This window comes from Falco cherrug, chromosome 7, assembly GCF_023634085.1.
Source record: "Falco cherrug isolate bFalChe1 chromosome 7, bFalChe1.pri, whole genome shotgun sequence".
Taxonomy (NCBI): domain Eukaryota; kingdom Metazoa; phylum Chordata; class Aves; order Falconiformes; family Falconidae; genus Falco; species Falco cherrug.
Genome location: NC_073703.1, coordinates 10,758,370 through 10,776,254, shown reverse-complemented (window position 1 = coordinate 10,776,254; position 17,885 = coordinate 10,758,370). Strand labels below are relative to the sequence as shown.

General features: G+C 42.1%; 1 protein-coding gene across 1 annotated transcript in view; it reads right to left on the bottom strand.

Annotated features, from left to right (window-relative positions):
* The window catches only part of AKAP13 (A-kinase anchoring protein 13), a 76,136-nt gene extending 58,552 nt beyond the window's left edge, over positions 1-17,584 (bottom strand). The window contains exons 1-3 of the mRNA XM_055715876.1: positions 16,859-17,584; positions 7,017-7,098; positions 2,975-3,111 (exon numbers count right to left, since the gene is read on the bottom strand). Coding sequence (XP_055571851.1) covers positions 2,975-3,111; positions 7,017-7,098; positions 16,859-16,939 — 300 coding nt within the window. The 5' untranslated portion in view covers positions 16,940-17,584. The remainder of the gene's footprint in view (positions 1-2,974; positions 3,112-7,016; positions 7,099-16,858) is intronic.
* Positions 17,585-17,885: the final 301 nt, after the last annotated feature.

The following is a 17,885-nucleotide window of genomic DNA, read 5'->3' as shown; positions in this document are numbered from 1 at the left end:
AAGGGGTTGAGCTGCAACCCCTTCCTTTGGCAATGATCTGTGGGTTCCTGACTTCCCAAGGGCCTTTTCGTCTGAATCATTTCGCAAGAGGCACATTAAAAAACTTCCCAGTAATGCTGAATTTCAGTGGCAGGTTAAAAGTTAAGATGAGCAAAGTGTATGGGCTACACCCCAGGATGTTGCCAGATGATTGTGAGAAATGACCTTATGCAGCATTAATCATTCCAGCAGGAGGGCGTTGCAAAGGCTGCCCAGATGGCTGGGTGAGACAGAGGAGGAAAAGCAGGGTGACGCGGACATGGGAATGAAGTGCTGATGCAAAAAAATAAAACATTTTGCTGAAGCCTTAGGCCTCACATTGGAAACGATTTCTGGATTTCAGCGACAGCCTCTAAAGTCTGAAAAAACAAGTCAGGTTTTAGGGCTAAAGCTCTCTGAACCCAGCAGTTCACGTTACACAGCTCAGCACATGTCCTTCAGAGAAAAAAGAAAACCAAGACAAGCACAGGAGACGGCAAGGAAGACGGTAAGGAGAGCATGCACTGAAACACCAGGGACAGTTTAAAGTACCTGCAGATTTTGTGACCCCACAGACCCCAAATCTTCACGGTCCTGGGACAGAACCAGGGCTTAAAATCTGTAAATTTCAAGTGATGTCTATAAAAGCAGCCCAAAGACCCTGGACAGACAATGACTTGTTCTTGCAAAATTTCTTTTAATATATTGATCAGTGAACAGAGGAGGAGTGATTTAAATAATAAGGAACAACTCTAACAGACAAAAATTCAACTCTTGCTCCATACAAAGGGGAAACAGGAACAGGACCAGTAATAACGATAACCATCATGACAGTATTTGAGATTCTCTTTTTGTTCATGAACAGGCTCTCTCTCTTCCCAGTTTGATATGGAAATTGTACTATTTAATAGGCTTATAACTAACCAACTACAACAAGGACATGCCTCTTACAATATTTCTCAGAAGAAAGATTATATCCAGCACTTATTTGAGTGGTTACTGGAAATATTTGTAACTTGCCTTTCTACCAACTGGGCTCAGCAGTCTAAAACCAAAAAAGACTGAATTAAGGAATGAGCTCACAACACTAAATTAGAGTCTCTAGTCCTTCTAGAAATAACTACAGAAAAGGTACTCAGAAAGATTCTGAGAAAGGAGACAAGTAACTGAGTTAGTCAGCAAAACAGAGACAAAAAAAGTGACTGAGGTTGAGATTAGCTCTGAATAACTTCCTAAATTCAGTTCAGGAACCTTTTCAACCTATCTGTAGACAAAGTCTGCAGTCCACTGTGTAATGAGAACAATGCAAAGGCTGCCAAATTAAGAAATTCCCTCTCTACAAAGAAAATAATCTCCTCCATCTGCCCACTCTCCATGGCAATTGAAGATCTGCTTCCCCCACCACCACCTCTTTTTCCCTGCAACATCCCTACTACATTGCAATATGTGTTCTTTTTAAGTTTCGATTCTTCCTTCTATTTGGAGGAAGAAACTTTCCACATAAGAAAGGGAAAAAGCTAAAATCCTGTACAATATAAAATTTACTGTGTTCCCACAGCACTCTTCTCCCACACATCCCCATACAAGCATTAAATCAGGATCAAATGGCAGTCAGCTGTCATAGTTTGTGCCACTCGAGAAAACTGAAGCCAGTCTTCTGTTCTGCCAAACAGCCTTATATTCTCACAACTCAGGGTCTCGCATCACTTCGAGAGCAAAATGGGAAAGGGTGAGGCTGGTGAGCTCTGTGCCCTACCACGTGCATTAAGGATGACTTTACTGTTCATTTATAGCAAATGAGATCACTTAGCCTGGGCTGTGGTGTTTCCCGTCCTGCTGGAAAATATTCACCATCATCCGATTTGATTTAAGCAACGAGAATTTTGTTTTATTAAATATATTTATCTGAAAGACAGTGTGAAACCTGCTCTGAAAGTCTGGTGTTTTAGAGGAGGAATCATGCCTGCTCAGAAAGGTAAGCTGGGGCTGAACTTAAGCATGTGATTTCACGGAGCTGAGACCAACATGATGGCTGATCTAAAGAAGGTTCAAAGCCCCTTTGATTCTGCATCACTGTCTTCTTTCTGGGTCCTTTTTCATCAACTACTTATGGCAAGAAGATGATAAATTACCAGCAAGATGGTTCTTGAAAAGCAAAACCTATTCACCCTCTAAATAAATTCAGGCTCCTCTGATGCAGACAGCAAAATACCGATGCTAAAGGGAGGCATCCTCTGTTTAGGAGGCTGACCCCGTGCCTCAGGTCTCACCCACTCCTCTTTCCCCTCCTCAGCTGTGAGCTACACAAAGGACACAGGGATGACTAAGGTTAGCAATGACTTCTGTTGTTGATTTTAAGCAAACCTGAAAAGGTTTTCATTCTGCTTGCATGCAAAAAGGCATTAAAGCTATGTCACCTAGGCAACAAAACTATTCATTGGAATTGGCCTTAAGTATTTAGAGTGAGTGTTTCCTTCCTTTTCAGGGAGTTACACTGAATTTACAGAAAAACATTGGTTCCCCTGAGAATTACAGTATATAATTCTGAAGGTGTCAGCACAGAGGTCATCTTTTGCTGGAGAAAAGCTCTTTGTTACATGAGTTTTCATATCATCTGTGCAATCCCTAATGGCCTTGCAAAAATATCTACCTTTTCAACTGTTCCTCTAGTGCCTGATTTACTTTTGGATAGTCAAAATTACTTTAATCTTTTTAACTCCACTGTTTTTAACTCCAGGGCTCCATGGTTTTTGGAATTCTGCTGCAAGTAAATATATCCCTTATGTTGCCGCATCCAAAGAGGGGACCGGATCCTTCCCATCTATTCCATTTCAGGATAATAGCTTCCAGGTTTCTAACTCACCAGTGAAACCAAAATGATCTGAGTTTGCAGTACAGGTTTATTGAATCAAGCCTCAGAGCTTTTTTTAACCATATCCCAACCAGACTTTCCTACCTTTCCAAAGACAAGGTCTTCCATCCCATCACCAGGCAAGGGGAAGAGGTCAGACTCGCTCCCGGACTCTCTCTTAAGAACACCCTGTGATGAAGCACAGACGCTACTCAGCCCATCCTCCAAGAAGTTCTCACATTCTATGGGAGCAAAGCAGAAAGAGTTACGAGCTGATGCTTTCTGTAGCATCTGAAGATCCAACTCACACACTCTCAGTAAATTCAAGGATTTAAAAACAACAGTAAATGCAGCTTTATAAGTTGTGTTCACCTCCCAAAACCGTTCCTGCAAATTTTCAAATAATTTATTCAAGAGTTCAAAATTCCTTTTTAATGCATCTTCGAAGTACATGGTGCAAGAAAATTCTGCATTAAACAGCCATATATGCTTGTAGCTTGAAGTGCTGATAAATATGCAATATATCAGGGACCTCACACTGAGCATAACAGGATGTTTCCCATCGATTGCAACAACTACAGAATTATATTCATAGTCAATAAATGCAGAAATATAACTTGACGATATCGGCTTTCTATCTCAACCAAAGAATCAATTCCCTCTAAATGCCAAGGTGCTTTTAATGCATATTGGGACAATTATTTCATTCCTTCTTCTGTACCTCTCATTAAAAAAGTGTTAGTACGAACAACTTCCATGACAAACTTCACTTTTTTGCAATTAAAAAAAAAAAAGTGTTTTTTTAAATTCTCAGCTTTCATAACTCTTGATGTTGAAATATAAGCATATTGCATCTTTTTTCTAAAATGCTTTCAGCTGTTTGTGTTGGGGTGATCAGCAGCACAGAAATAGACCACAGCCACTGAGAAAGCTTTTCCTTTCCAAAAACCTTAACAGACATGTATTTGCATAAAATAATGCCTGTATATCATTTCATTTGCTCAGCCTTCAGGCAAAAATATTAACGACAGTTTTGGCAATAACTGAACATTCTTTTCTCCCAGCTCAAAATATTTTCTAATTGTTAGTGCTTTTAAACCAAAAAAGGTGTTATTTTGCAACCTGCTCTAACTAAACATATCAAAAACATGCTTAGTTCCCTGGAGAGGAGCCAGGGAAATAAAATATTGGTTCATTCTGAAATTACACCTGACTAACTCCATCCTTGGTGACATCAAGCTTACACATCGATGCAATGACAACCGGTTTGGGTAGCTTGAAGCCATGTTTTTCTCTTTCCCATCCTTAATCTGTGCCTGACAGCAGCTATCAAACACCATAGCTGCAGCCCAGCTGATGAGAGCACTCCACTGTCAGAGAAAATACTGATAATTTATTGATGGCAGCGGGGCTGCCCCCGTTTAGGGCAGAGGGGAGCGCCAAAGCCAGTCAGAAACCCCATTACCCCACAGAGGATTTTCCACACCACGGAGAATTGGAAAAGCACTTATTGAAGGCAGCGCAGTGGCTCCCCGGTCCTGTTCCCCTTTCGGTAAACCTGGAAAATCTGAACTGCTTTTCCATCACCGAAGGGGAGAAGGGAGGGGGAAGAGAAGAAGAGAGGGGAAAAATAAGAAGGGAAAATCAAAGAAGAGATGGAGAGGCTGTAAGGGAGCAGGCCAGGGTGCCGGCCGTCCAGCTGGCAGCCAGCAGAGCAAGTCCACAGCCCAGACTGAAAAACAAAGGGGCTCAAGCCACGTTCCAGTGGAAAATCAGTGGGGACGGTCCAGATGTGCCAAGGGACAGATACCTCGCCCTGATAATAAATCACAAGAGGCAGCGAAGCCTCCTCTGCAGGAGCCTCTGAGGGGCAGGGGAGCTGAAGTGGTGAGGAAGGACAATGAGGAGCCGAGTGATGGGGACCCACACACAGCTCAGCTCATCTACACTGAGAAACTGATTCCCAAACTCTCTCTTCCCTCCGCTCTCCTTTATTTTCCGTTGTTTTGGGGGGTGTCTTCCCACCCCCCCCTTTTCTCAGTTAGCTCATCAGATTTGTTTTCTTTGCTTTAAATTCACAGGCATTGCACAGGCTGAGCTCCATCTCCCACAGCCATGACCTGGCAAGCCCCAGCGACAGCACTGCCATGACACGGGGACCGTGAGCCCCATCACACGTACACCCCTGCTTGCTGCGCATGCTGGGCTACAGCGCAACTGTGCTTATCAGCAACTCTGTGTGGAGGTGCACGTGAATACACAACGATGATGGTAACACACTACTGCACATAACAGAGAGACAAAAGATATTACACAGTAAAAAGCCCTAGGAAGAAGAAAGTTTCCATGCAACTCTGTTACGTACATTTTCCAAACCCTCGTGCTCTCCACGACAGGGCTGAGCCCTCCAATTCCATGCCGAAAACTACAGATCTGCTACACTCCTCCAGGCATTTCACATTTCAAAAGCATTGACAGAAAATGAGAAGCTACAATTTCTGGAGTTACTTTCTAAGATGTGAGGACTCTGTCCTTACAAGCCATTTCAGCTGGTGAAAAAGGTCTAATTCCCTATCAAGTTGTTTATTTTTAAGTTAACCATATCACAACAGCTAGTGGTTTTATTGCTGTTAGGTGTGGCCAGATTTTTCTTGCCCTCTCTACACTGCACAGCATCACAGTGCAGCTGGAGGGATGCGTGTGCAGTAACAACATTATTTCCAGAAAGGCGAGAACCTGCAGAGCCCGAGATCTTCCTGCTGCTTCAGTCCTACCAGAGAGAACTGAACTTGAAAACCTGCTTCTTTGTCCTTGTGTTACAGTCACATAATACTACAATTATTAATATTTATTTGTATATATGGATACCTGCTAACATACTATTATATTTCTATGGTATGATATTGTATTAAAATAATTCATAATTATCTAAATAATACTGATCTGTATGAACACACAGTTATAGATTTGGCAAGCCAAAGGATCACACATCACACTGCAGTCAGAGTGCAATTACCTCTTGCCTGAAGCATAAAAATACCATACCAAAAGGCAAAGGATTTGGGGACATAATTAGGAAAGAAGCAGCATGGTGAACCCACAGGTTTTCCTGTAAAACACCCCTGAAAGAGCTAATCACAGCTCATCACTACTCTAAACAGATGACTATTATTTTTAAATAAAAAAGTGCTTACTTGATTTGTTGGGAGCTAGAACTTCTACTTAGAATAAACCCCTCGTGTCAGTCACCCACATTATCCCTTCTTAGCTTACACTCTAAAAAGGCTGCGTTTGAATTTCACATTCAATTTCAGTGATTTTCTTTTTTCCAGTTTTTCAGATAAATTGAAGGAGATCCAGGTGAGACCCCTGCTTGTAATGACAGCAAAGCAAGAAGCATCCTCTCTATGAACAGTCCAAGCAAAGTCACATTCAGGGCCCTCATAAATTATTGTACTTGTTTTGAACATGTATAATTCAATGAAAGGAAATGTTTTTTTCCTTATCTTGGACACCAATCCCTCTTTGAAACTTGCTCAGACAAGATTTTCTGTCCCAGTGAAAGAGCCAACAAGAGCCAGCCAGCATGCAGGGCTGGGAGCTCGGCATGGCTGGTGGGCAGGGTGTGGGAACGATGGCTCTGAACAGCCTTCCTGCTTCCCGAAGCCTGGAAATCATGGCAACTTTCAGAGGGAAATAAATAAAAAAAAACCCAACACGCCCCCCCCCCCCCCCCCCCCAAAAAAAAAAAACAACCCCCAACACTCATTTGGATCTAAATATGGATTCAGGAGTTTAAATTTGTAATTTTTCTTTTGTTGTATTATCCTTTCAGCTAGAAACCATGTCTGTATGCCCCATCACACTTTTCAAGTTTATTTAAAAAAAATAAATGAAAAAACTGGAATACTGAAGTACTTTAAATGCATAATTAATTAAGAAGGTGACACACCACATGGCTCACTGCAAGTCAAGCGCCACAACCATGTGCTAACAATGACTCATGGAAGATTCATTACACATTTTCTTTAGTTTATGTACTTTGCCCGTTGAGTCAAGGATGTCAAAAATAAGAAGGAAAAGAAGGAAAGAAAAGAGGAGAACTGCAGGGCTGCTCATTCAGAGCTGCCACTGACATGCTGCTCACCTGAGGACTCCCGCGTCCGCTTGCGCTCCAGCAGGGAAGAATTGGGACATGGCTCCAGTGAACACCAGCTTTCACGGTTTATCTGAAAACCAGAACAGAGCAAATCAAAGAAAGGCCACTCACGCTAACATCCCCGTGAGCCTCTTCTGCAATGTCACACTGCATCGACCTGCAGATATATAGTTATGGCTTAATTTTGTCCCAATAATAGAAATGTCAAAAGTAACTTACAACTTTTTTTTTTTTTTTTTAGCATCACTAAACAAACCATTAAAATATGCCAAAAAACTACTTCTCCATGGAAAGTATGACTTCAAGGTGGCTTCTGCTCAAGGCAGGAGTTCAGAGGCAGAATGAGCCAGCGTTTAAGCTACTAGTTGAGGACTGAAGAAACCTGGCTTCAATTCTCACTTCCATTTGTAGTGGGACTAGAGGCAAGATACTCCTCTGCTTTATGCCTCGGTTCACTATCTACAGAATAGCAATTCCTTACCACCCATCTCGCTGTACAGATAACTACCTTAAAAGTAGCAAGGCACTCTGATAATGCGGAAATAAGGGCTAGGGAAGTGCCCAGGTCACGGTGAGTACCAGAAGCACTCTGTGGGTGCATTAACTGAGATGTTGATGTTAGAAACCTCCACTTTAACACTGAGACACATCACATGGTTTATTTCAACACAGTCCTTATCACCTCACCGTGTCCCTCGCCCTTTCTGTGACTTTCAGTCTTTCAGTGAGGATGACTGATCTGTTAGCCTTCTCCTCCGTCTGCCTGTGCTTTACTCTTCCTCAGTTGGGTTGTGCTGTCCAACATTCTGATTCTGAAGTCTGCTGGACTATCGACAACCTTTGGCTCATCCAACGTACATTCCCCATCGCTTTTGTCTACAGCTGGTAGACTCCAGAAGCCCCTTTGCTCTCTCTGTTTCAGCAGCTCTGCCATTTCTCTTAGCTGGATGCCTTTATTTGTCAAATGCAAGCAAATCTCACCTGCACAATCCCATGCCCCACATCAGGAAATTCAGAGGTTGCTTCCCCTCCTGACCTGCATCAACACACAGGATCTTGCATGTTATGTTGTAGCTACAAAAAAGCTACTGAAAGTGATGACTTTGTCTGATCTTACATGCCAGCTGTTTTTCCTACCCTCTCTGTTTTTTCTTTTCCCTACTGAAATAATTTCCTTTCCCCTCCCTTTGTCAAATAGAGAATTTTTACTATTTACTTCTTGCCCCTGACCTGTCTTTAATTCTCCTCCATGCTCCTGCTCCATTTTTGCAGTCTCTTGCCGGATTCTCATCCCCTTGATGCTCTCCTTTCTCCCATGTTGTAAAATGCACTGCTTTTTTATTTTTATTCTTTTTTTAATAATGAAAACCCAAGACTCTCCTACCCTTGACCTGACTTGCTGCTTTGACTAATGACCCACATCTTTCTTCCCTTTCCTGCTGAGATCATGGAACTTGTTATTTGCAGTTGTTGGCTGGTGCTCCTCACCCGTCTGGCTGCATCCCCCTGCCCTTCACTGGAGGGGCTCCTGCCAGCACCTCCGCTCCCCCCCTGCTCGCCACACCGCAGAGTCAACACTCTGCTCCCCCAGACCTGTCAGCTACTTTCTACAGCACATTTTTCTTCCTTCAGTTTTGTCCTCCTCCATACTTCTGTGATGACAAAGCGGGGTTGGAAGGGCCTTTGACAGGTCAGCTAGTCCCTTTCTGCTGCTCCAAGTCAGGCTCAATTATAATCTGAGAGGTCTTAATCCAACGTGCCCCTAAAATCCTCCAGCAGCGAGGGTGTTGTGACCTTCCCCAGTCAGCAGCCCTTGCTGGGGGAGATGGGGAAGGAGCAGAGAAGATCTGAGAGGGGAAAAATGCGCAGGAGTCTCCCAGAAGAGGTGAAGGAGACCTCATGCTCTACCAGAGTCAGGTGTCAAGGTGACCCAGATGTCCCTCCTCACCTCCGTGCAATTTTACAGGCTATTTTTTTAGATACGATGTACACTTCCTATCAGTTGCTCGCTGCCTCTGCTCATACAGGTGCATTACACACACATTCATCTAAGATGCCGTAAGACCCCTATACACACATACATAAGAGATCCCATCCTTCCCTGTACCTCTACTCAGCACACGTACACACACACTGGCATGCCCATCTTCCTCCTTTAACATATACTATATATATATATATTAAATGAGAGGTGGAGGGGGAAAGAGAGGCAGTCTGAGGAAGGCTTTTGCAAACAAATACAACAATTACCTTTTTGTTTGTTTGTTTTGTTTTCCAAAGTGACACAAGGGATTTTGAATTTTAACTCTTGCATGAACAGTGGGTCGCTTCGGATTCTTCCAATGGAAGAAAGATAACCCTGTTCTCAGCGAGGCTGAGGGGTATCTAACCTTAGCGATTACACCTCGCTGCATAATTGATACATAGTTCATTAGCCTTAAAAGAGCTGTAAAGTCAATAAATATCACGATGACTGTAAAATCAATAAATGTCATGCTAATACTTTTTTCTCTTCAGACAAAGCAGAATCTACTTTGCAGCACGCTGTCTTACATTTTCTTAAAGGCAAATCTAGAGGTTGAGCCTGAACACACACAGGAGGGCAAATGCAAATGTGCTGAAGTCCACACGAATGAAGGAATGATCCATTTCAGATATAAAATCGAATTCTGCCTCCTTCTGACTGACTTGCACCTAAGTCCTACTTCATCATATTGAGCCTGATCCTCCTTAGTCTTCAGCCAATGTATCTCCATCAAATTTAAGGGAACTACTCCCGATTTATACTGATATCCACTACTGGAAACCAGTAATTAAACATGCTGTTCAATAATTAGCAGTAAGAAAGCAAAATATGAAGAAGAGCAAGCCTATCAGTTGATTGGTAATAGAATAAACTGTATTAGGCTGAATTAACATTATATTTTTTCCTTTAATAGAACCAATTGAGTCATTCACTGAAAATGCATTATAGACATTGGCATTTGTTCAAAAGAGATTTGAGTATTTTTCCCATTACCCAGCCAGCTCTCTCCTCAGCCCTGCAACTTTGCCAAGTATTGAAGATGTCTTTTTTTTTTTTCTATTAAAAGAAGTAATGAGAGAGTAACACTGAGGTTTAAGGTGCTGTTTCAGATATACCTCATTATGTACAAAATAAAATATTAGGGACTAAGTATTTACCTCAGTAGCCCTAATTCAGGAATAATAATCACCATCATCATCAAAATACAAACAAAGGAAACCACTACTATATACAAGTATTCCCTCTGCCAAAACGAGCCCAGACAGGATTTCAGGGAGGTTTACTGCATGCTCTCAGGAAACTGGGTGGTCCACAGATACTCAAAACACAGACCCTACTATCCACAGCCCAGGACTGAGTACTGAAATCCCTCCTCAACAACTGCATTTTGCTCGTATTTGTTCAGGACTAGTGACTGCAGGTACGGACAGTAAGGGCTGTAGAGAAAATACCATTGTAAAAGCACCTGAACACATCAGTGGTTGGGGAATGCATCAGTATCAAGGAATTTGAAATGAGGTTGTCTTGGGATTTTGCGGACATGTGTGCATTAAATGTAACAAAACTATTCCTCCCTTCTTCCCTTAGTCTCTGTTTTGCTAAGAGAAGCCAAACAACAGGACTGCAGGCTGCTGGCCACAGAAGATGATAAAACCCCCATGCACTTTCTGCCTTGCCCACACTGCTTATAGCCCATCGATCCTGGGCATCCCAGGTCTTTGGGGTGGGAGCAGAGGATGCAGTGGTGTTCAGATGGCAGATGGGAATATGAAACAGCCTCTGGGAACACAGTTTCAATATGCAGTTTTTGAAAAAGTGCCAGGAGGGAACCAGCTATTTTTCCATGCAGAAGCCTGAATGTGTTTATCTGCAGCTCAGACACAGAATGAATCATGGAAGCACATCCCCAGGCACCAAAACCTGAATCCCTAAGGATTTTCTGTTTGCCTCGGAAACGCTAGAGGACTAAATGTCCAAAGAGGGCTTGAGGACACCAGCTGGAGCTGCAAGCAGCAGACAGTTTGATTGTTCTTTCTGGGCACACATGCATATATTCCTTGACTCTCAGAGTCATCTTCCGGCAGACACCGACTTTGAAACCTGATGTGACTTAATGCAGAAGCCTCTCTGCATAAGAAAAGGGCAGTGTTGGACAACCTGCAAGACCAAGCCTGGGATGTCCTCCATCATGCAGGAATGATGAGTGACCCCAGCCTCCGTTCCCAGGCTCCTCCTTCCTCTCCCCCTGCATGAGAGTCTTGGCTGAGGAGTTATCTAGCCCCCTCCAGGGCTCGTGGTCCTATGCTGTGCCTGCCCATGAAAAGCAGAATCAGGACCTCCTTCCCAGAAGACATCTCAAAAATGTCTGCTTCTGGCAGAGCAGCACAGCGGAGGGCTGGCTAGAAACACTCACCTCCAGGGCCAGTCAATACCTGCACCTCTCCTACCTTTCCACCGTGGAAAAGTCCCTTTTCCCTCTGTTTTTATTTTAACTCTTCTTGCCCTCCATTTTACAATAAAGAAAACACGCTGACGTCTCAGGAAGTCTTCCACTATTCTAAAAGTTTGCACTTGTCAGCCTCACTGGTAGCGATATAAATCAACATCTCTAGAGCAGAAGGAACCACATTATTTTAACTTCCATTTCCCAGCAAAACTCTAGAGATTCATCTTTCCTCCTTATTGTTTTAGCTTTGTCCTAAATTTACAAGTTTCAATTTCTCTATTCTCTGCGCCCCCTGCCCCTCCAACTTCCAGAGTAAGTTCCACCTTGCAGCTAAAACCATATACCATTGCACATAGGAAAATATTCAGTACAGTAATTCCAGCTTGCTTGGTGTATCATTAAGTACTTGCACACCGTACTGAGCAATAACTGAAACCTTTCCTAACTAGGAAAGATTTGAAATACCCATTGAAGAACAAAAACAGCAGAAAACAAGCAATACTTTACGTTCATTTATAACTGATCTGTTTAATACTCAGGAATGAAAATGATTTTTTTAAAAAAAAATCAGTGCAAATCTTCATTATCTTTTGGAACTACCTGTTCATGAAAATTTCCTGTAGGATAGTTTTTATTGAAGAAATTTGTACTCATAACTGGAATTCAATGTTTATTCTGAGCAACTTCTACCTTTACAATTCCATTTATGATGGAATTATGCTGTCACCTCTAATTCCTGAATTAGAAACTGAAGCTACAGTTGATTCATCCCCTTCACATAAACCACCTTTCAAGATCCTCCAAATCTCTTTCAAAAGGAGCATGAGGGATGGGGCGCCTGGGGAAGGAATTTCTGCTGTCATCCTTCAACAGCTGTTGATGCAAAACCCCTCCATATACATAAAACTCACATTAAGAACAATCACTGCTTTGGCAATTGTCTTGCCAGATGATATTAAGAGCAGACATATCAATTTGCTTGCAAATTCCAGATTTTTTTTTTTAATTTAAATTTTTCGTAATCTCCCCGTGTATTTTTTTAGCTTTAGGGGAAGGTTTTACCATGCAGCTGAGGAACAAAAAGACCGTCCTCCAATGTATGCGGAAAAGAGACAACACTTGCATTTCTGCAATGATTTCTGTAGAGATTTATCTTCTAGCACCGTGAATATCCTACATTGAGCCTTCTGCCTTTATGAATTGGCAACACCATATCAGGACAACTTTTTTTTCAAGGAGGTCCAAAAGTGACCTTGCTCACAGCAACAAGTGAGCAGTGCTATAGAGCACTACACTAAAGGATTACACCGTAAGAGGCTCCTACAGCCACAGGGCATTTTACATGACTGAATAAATTAGCACTTTGTGGTTGAAGAGCAATGCTGAATTCCTAGAGTGCACTTTTCCCCTGACAACATCCCAACTGGGGAAAGGAACATGTGCCCCAAGAACATTTTCCAGCAATTGACACTGGGATGTCCTCCACCAGCAGAATTAAGAGTCCTGGTAACAACAAACTTTTAAGCTTTGAAAATAACAGCAATGGCTTTGCATAAAAAACATTTCAACTGAAATGGGAGCAAAATTCCCACAAATATGTATGGGCCTAAGGTGAAAACACATTAAGTTTTAAGTTATCCTTCCAGTTCTAATTCTACATGAGACAGAAACAGGAAAACTCAAAAGCTCTCCACATGATTATAAATGCACTCTTCTCCTGCTGCCCCTTCTATAACCAAACCAGCGTGGACAGATGCAGGATTAAAGTTCGGAGTCATTTTAGGGCACAAAGTTTGATGACACACTGCACACCCATCATCTGAGGACATCATCTCCCTCAGAAGAAGAACCCCAAAGTAGGAATGAACATGCTTACGTATCAAATAACCAAAAACACATAAAAGAAAAAAAAGCTTTGTAAGTATGATAACATACAATGGAAGAAACCTTAGTTTCAGTTAATTTGGGGACCTTCTCCACATACTACTTTTAGCTTAGGATGCTGCATATTGCACTTTGCCTTCAGTGGGCAGGGTTCATTCCAGAGGATCTTCTTCAGCCCTGGGGTAGATCTACCAGAGCAGTCCTCTTCCAGGGAGCAGAATAACTAATTTATAACCTGCTCCTTTAATTTCAAAATGCCTTAATTATTTTTATAACATTGAATAATATTCTGATCTTTAACTGGAAGCTGAATGGGATCTGTTCTTCTAAGAGGAGCTAAATCAAACCTTGTTTCCCCAGTTATGAAAAAATTTACACCTTCTGCCTATACTTAACAGTTTGAACATCCATGTACAAAGGTGGAATGTAGATATAGGCAATGAGCAATTATAAAACATTTCCAGTCTGCCATTCTCAAAGTGAGCCCATTTCTTATTTTCTAAATCTGCAAAGCACAGCCTGTTCATCCAGACCTGGACGCTTGTCTGACTTCACGTGTATTTGCAAGGTGCCAGCCAGTGTGGTTTCCATATTCTGTCCCTAGATAGTTATATTTGTGGTAGCAGGCGCAACATAAAATGACGTGGGGCTGCCAACTCACACAAGGGCACACTGAGACTTCCCATCTTGGGTCTTTGAATAACAGCACAGACTACTTCACCCTGCACGTAGTTGCTCAGAGCTCAGTGAATTGGTCAGACGAGATACTGCACATGCCTCAGATCTTCTCCCTCATCTGCTACAATACAATCCCCGCAGGAAAGATGATGGCAATTTTTTCTGCCATTTCTGCATCATCCAGGCTTCCCTGTACAGTGTCAAACCACTATGCTCGTAACCAAGTTCATGAAGTTTGCATCGCTACTGCAGCAAAAAGAGCTGCAGCAAAGATGAAGTCCTACCTCCAACACAGAGGCTAGAATGCTGATTTACCATTGCCTCTTGCTTTTTTGTATATGGGGAACAGGAAGAAACAATGTTAAAGCTAAAAATAGTTGTGTGCATCAGCCCCCAAAATTGCTGAGGTTGTTTTTGGTTTTGTTTTTGGTTTTGTTTTTGTTGGCTTTTTTTTTTTTTTTTTTTTTTTTGGTAACTTCACAAGCCACTGTTTCAGGCACAACTTAAAAATGGAAAATTTGAGCCCCAACACACTGACCCTTCAGAAGACACATGCGTTGCAAAATACTTGCTAGGAACCACAATTCTTCTGTGATTATCCAAGAATGGTTGCAATCAATGCAAACATAATCCCATCTATAAACATTTAGTAACCGAAATGACACAAGATCTTCTTTGTTCACAACTTGTTCCAGTTGTAGTTCTCCACCAGCTGTTTTTTTTTTTTATATGCCATGATTACTGAATTCCCCATCTTAAAAAGAAGCAAAGAACATATTCATCTACCACTGAAAGAAAAGACAGCTTGTTCCAGTCAATCTGTAGGCCAAACTGACAGCTCCTTGGTACTTTGCAGATCTCTTGTTAGAATTTCATTCAGATCAAAGACTTAATGGATCCTATTATGTGGGTTTGCTTTTGTTGTAAGGATATTTACTTGCTTTTCAATACTTGACACTTAAGAAACTCTGTCCTCTTAACTCACGAAAAATATGGCTACCTAAGTAAGGTACAGTTTTATTTAAGTATTTTAATTTAAAACAAACACAACAAAAAAAACCCAACCCCCCAGCTCCCTCATTTAGGGTCTGATCCAATTGCCATTAACGTCAAGAGATGATCTGCCACTGACGCACTCTAGGGCTGGCTTGGATCCCTACATCATCAAATTCAATTTCATGTACCGATTAGGTTCTAGAAACCAGCTAAAACATGAAGAATTATTTAAAAATCGAGCTAAACTTGATTGTAACTATAGCTGTCACTAGCACCCTCCTATTTTAACCATCTGCAGCTTGTACAGTCTATGTTCGGAGCAGCAATGCGTGCACACACGCAGACATATATGAACACTGAGTCATTTGCAGGAACAGACAGTATAACCCACAGTTTTGAAACTCAATTAGGAAAATACTAGTGGGAACTAACAAGAGCCACATTTTGTTAAAACATCTAAGCTTTGTTGAACAAAAACTAATTCAGGGAACTGACATCAGAAATACTGAAGTCAGATAATTATAGAGAATTACATTTCAACCCAAGCATTCAGATACTCTTTATAAAGAAAAAGATTGTTTTTTTTGTATCAGCAATGAAAGTTGTCAGGCTCTTTTCCCAAGAATTATTAAGCAGTCATTTCACACAAGTAGTGTGTGCAATGGTTGTCTATATATTTTAATGACTCGTAGGGTGTCTAGAGATTGTATACCATGGATTCAATCCTCAACCAGCATCCTTAACATGACAGTTCATAAATACTCAACAAAACTGAGTTAGTAGAGAAAACAAGTTATGGCTATTTGTGTCACCAAAACCCAAAGGATACAGTGAATTAAAGGAAAATACTGTTAATCCTAAACAAAGCAAACTAACAAGTGCAGATAAAGTAGAACAAGAATAATGTGAAAATTTTTTTTATATATTCTCGACCCAACTCAGAAACAAGGGCATGAAGCAAAAACCATAAAAAAGGAAGCCATATGATCACACAGAAACCTGCTGCCTCAGCTAAGAAAAGAAAAGAGAGAAAAAGTGAGAAGGAAAGAGAATGCTCTTCCAGGAGTTCAGATCTCTAAGCTGGGCTGTGTTTTGCAGTCCCTCTGGCTGCTTTTCTATTTCCATCCACTTTGCCAGGAAACTGCTGAAGCTCCAAAAAGCTGTTACGGAGACAGGACATTCCCAGACTGCCATTGTGCCATTTGGTGGAGCACTTGCTAATTTTAGATTAGAGGAGGAACACACTGGGACAATTAGCCCACAGCCACTTCTGACTCTTGCTCCAACCCATCTGCAGACAAAACTCACACCCAAACAATAAGACTGACAGCAACACCCTTCGAACACAAATAAAAAACAGAGGCAGAGGAGGACCCACCATGCCTTTTTTGGCAGAATACATCTTTCAGAGGACCCGTGCATTTCAATCCCAAAAGCGACCACTGGAAATAAAACCCCTTTGCCCAACAGCACCTGACACAGAAAATCCACCTGCAAGCAATTTTGAAACCTTCTTCCAAAACAGGAGGGGACCATTTAATGTCAGAGGACAGGGAAGATGGCCAGAGAGAGCTCTCCGAGTATCTGATTGCATGCCACATGAGATTATCTGGTTGCAGAGAAATGGCATGAAATGGTTTGATAGCACTCAAAGCCATCTCCTTGCTTAACGGTGAGAGCTCTTCCACCTGTTCCCCCTCTCTGCACCATCCAGCTGTCGACACAGGCACAGCAGGGAACAGATCAACCCGCTGGAGACTGGGAAAGGAAGCCATACATAAGTGTACACAAACATCATACCTTTAACAACACAACATCTACAGTCCTGTCCACCTTGGAAATGTCGCACAGGCTGTATCGCCTCTTGTGGCGTTCGTACATTTTTTCCAAAAAGCTGGGAGCGGAGGAGCAGAGCCCACCATGAACCCGGGGCTGACCACGGCCAGGCGTGCTCCAGACCTCTCACAGTGTCTCAGCACTGGAGTCCCGGTGGCTCCACACACCAGCCTGTTCGAGCCTCCCAACAGGAAAAAGAAAATCCCAGAGCTGCGACCAGCTGATAAAGTCTTCTCGGAACAGATTTGCTTATACAGGCAATGCAGGAACTTATAGCAAACAAAAGATATTTGAAGAGAGCTTTATACATATAGGATTATTTTTTTTGCAACTGCTAAGAACGGTATCAGCCTTCCTGTTATAGTAACAATCATAAAATAAAATGTTTTCCAGACAACTTTGATATCCAAAAAGCACCAGAATGAAAATCTTGCCCAAAAAGAGAACAAAAGCCAGATGTGTGCAGCAGGAACCCTGACGATCCGAGAGGGAAGGCAGAAGGTAGGCTCAGCCACGACGGGTCTAATTCAGGAAGAAACAAAAAGGAAAAAAAAAGCGCCGATCACCGTATCCAATGTAAATACTGTCACCAGCGTGATTTTTTCTTTCACAGCCCCCTGCACTGAAAGGAACAATAAAAAAAGGTACTTTCCTCCTTTCCAGTCAGTTCACTGTTCACCAGACAGGAGGGCTTGGTTTTGCATTAAGTTCAAATTTCTAATGACAGCACAGGGCAAAAGGAAAGAAAATAATGAAATAAAGCCACTCCCTCCTGATTTGGGCTGGGACGTCACTACTTGCCTTTTTAGTCATGGACCAGTGTTCTCCCAGCTTTCAAAATTTCTTTGCAGTTGTGGGAGCATGATTCATCTCTTCAGAGAGAGGGGGGAAAAAAAAAAAAAAAAAAAAGAGGAGGGAGGGGAGGAAGAAAAAGCAGGAGCTTTTCTTCGCCAGCCTCTTCCACCTTCGGCTGCAGGCACTTGGTGTGTTT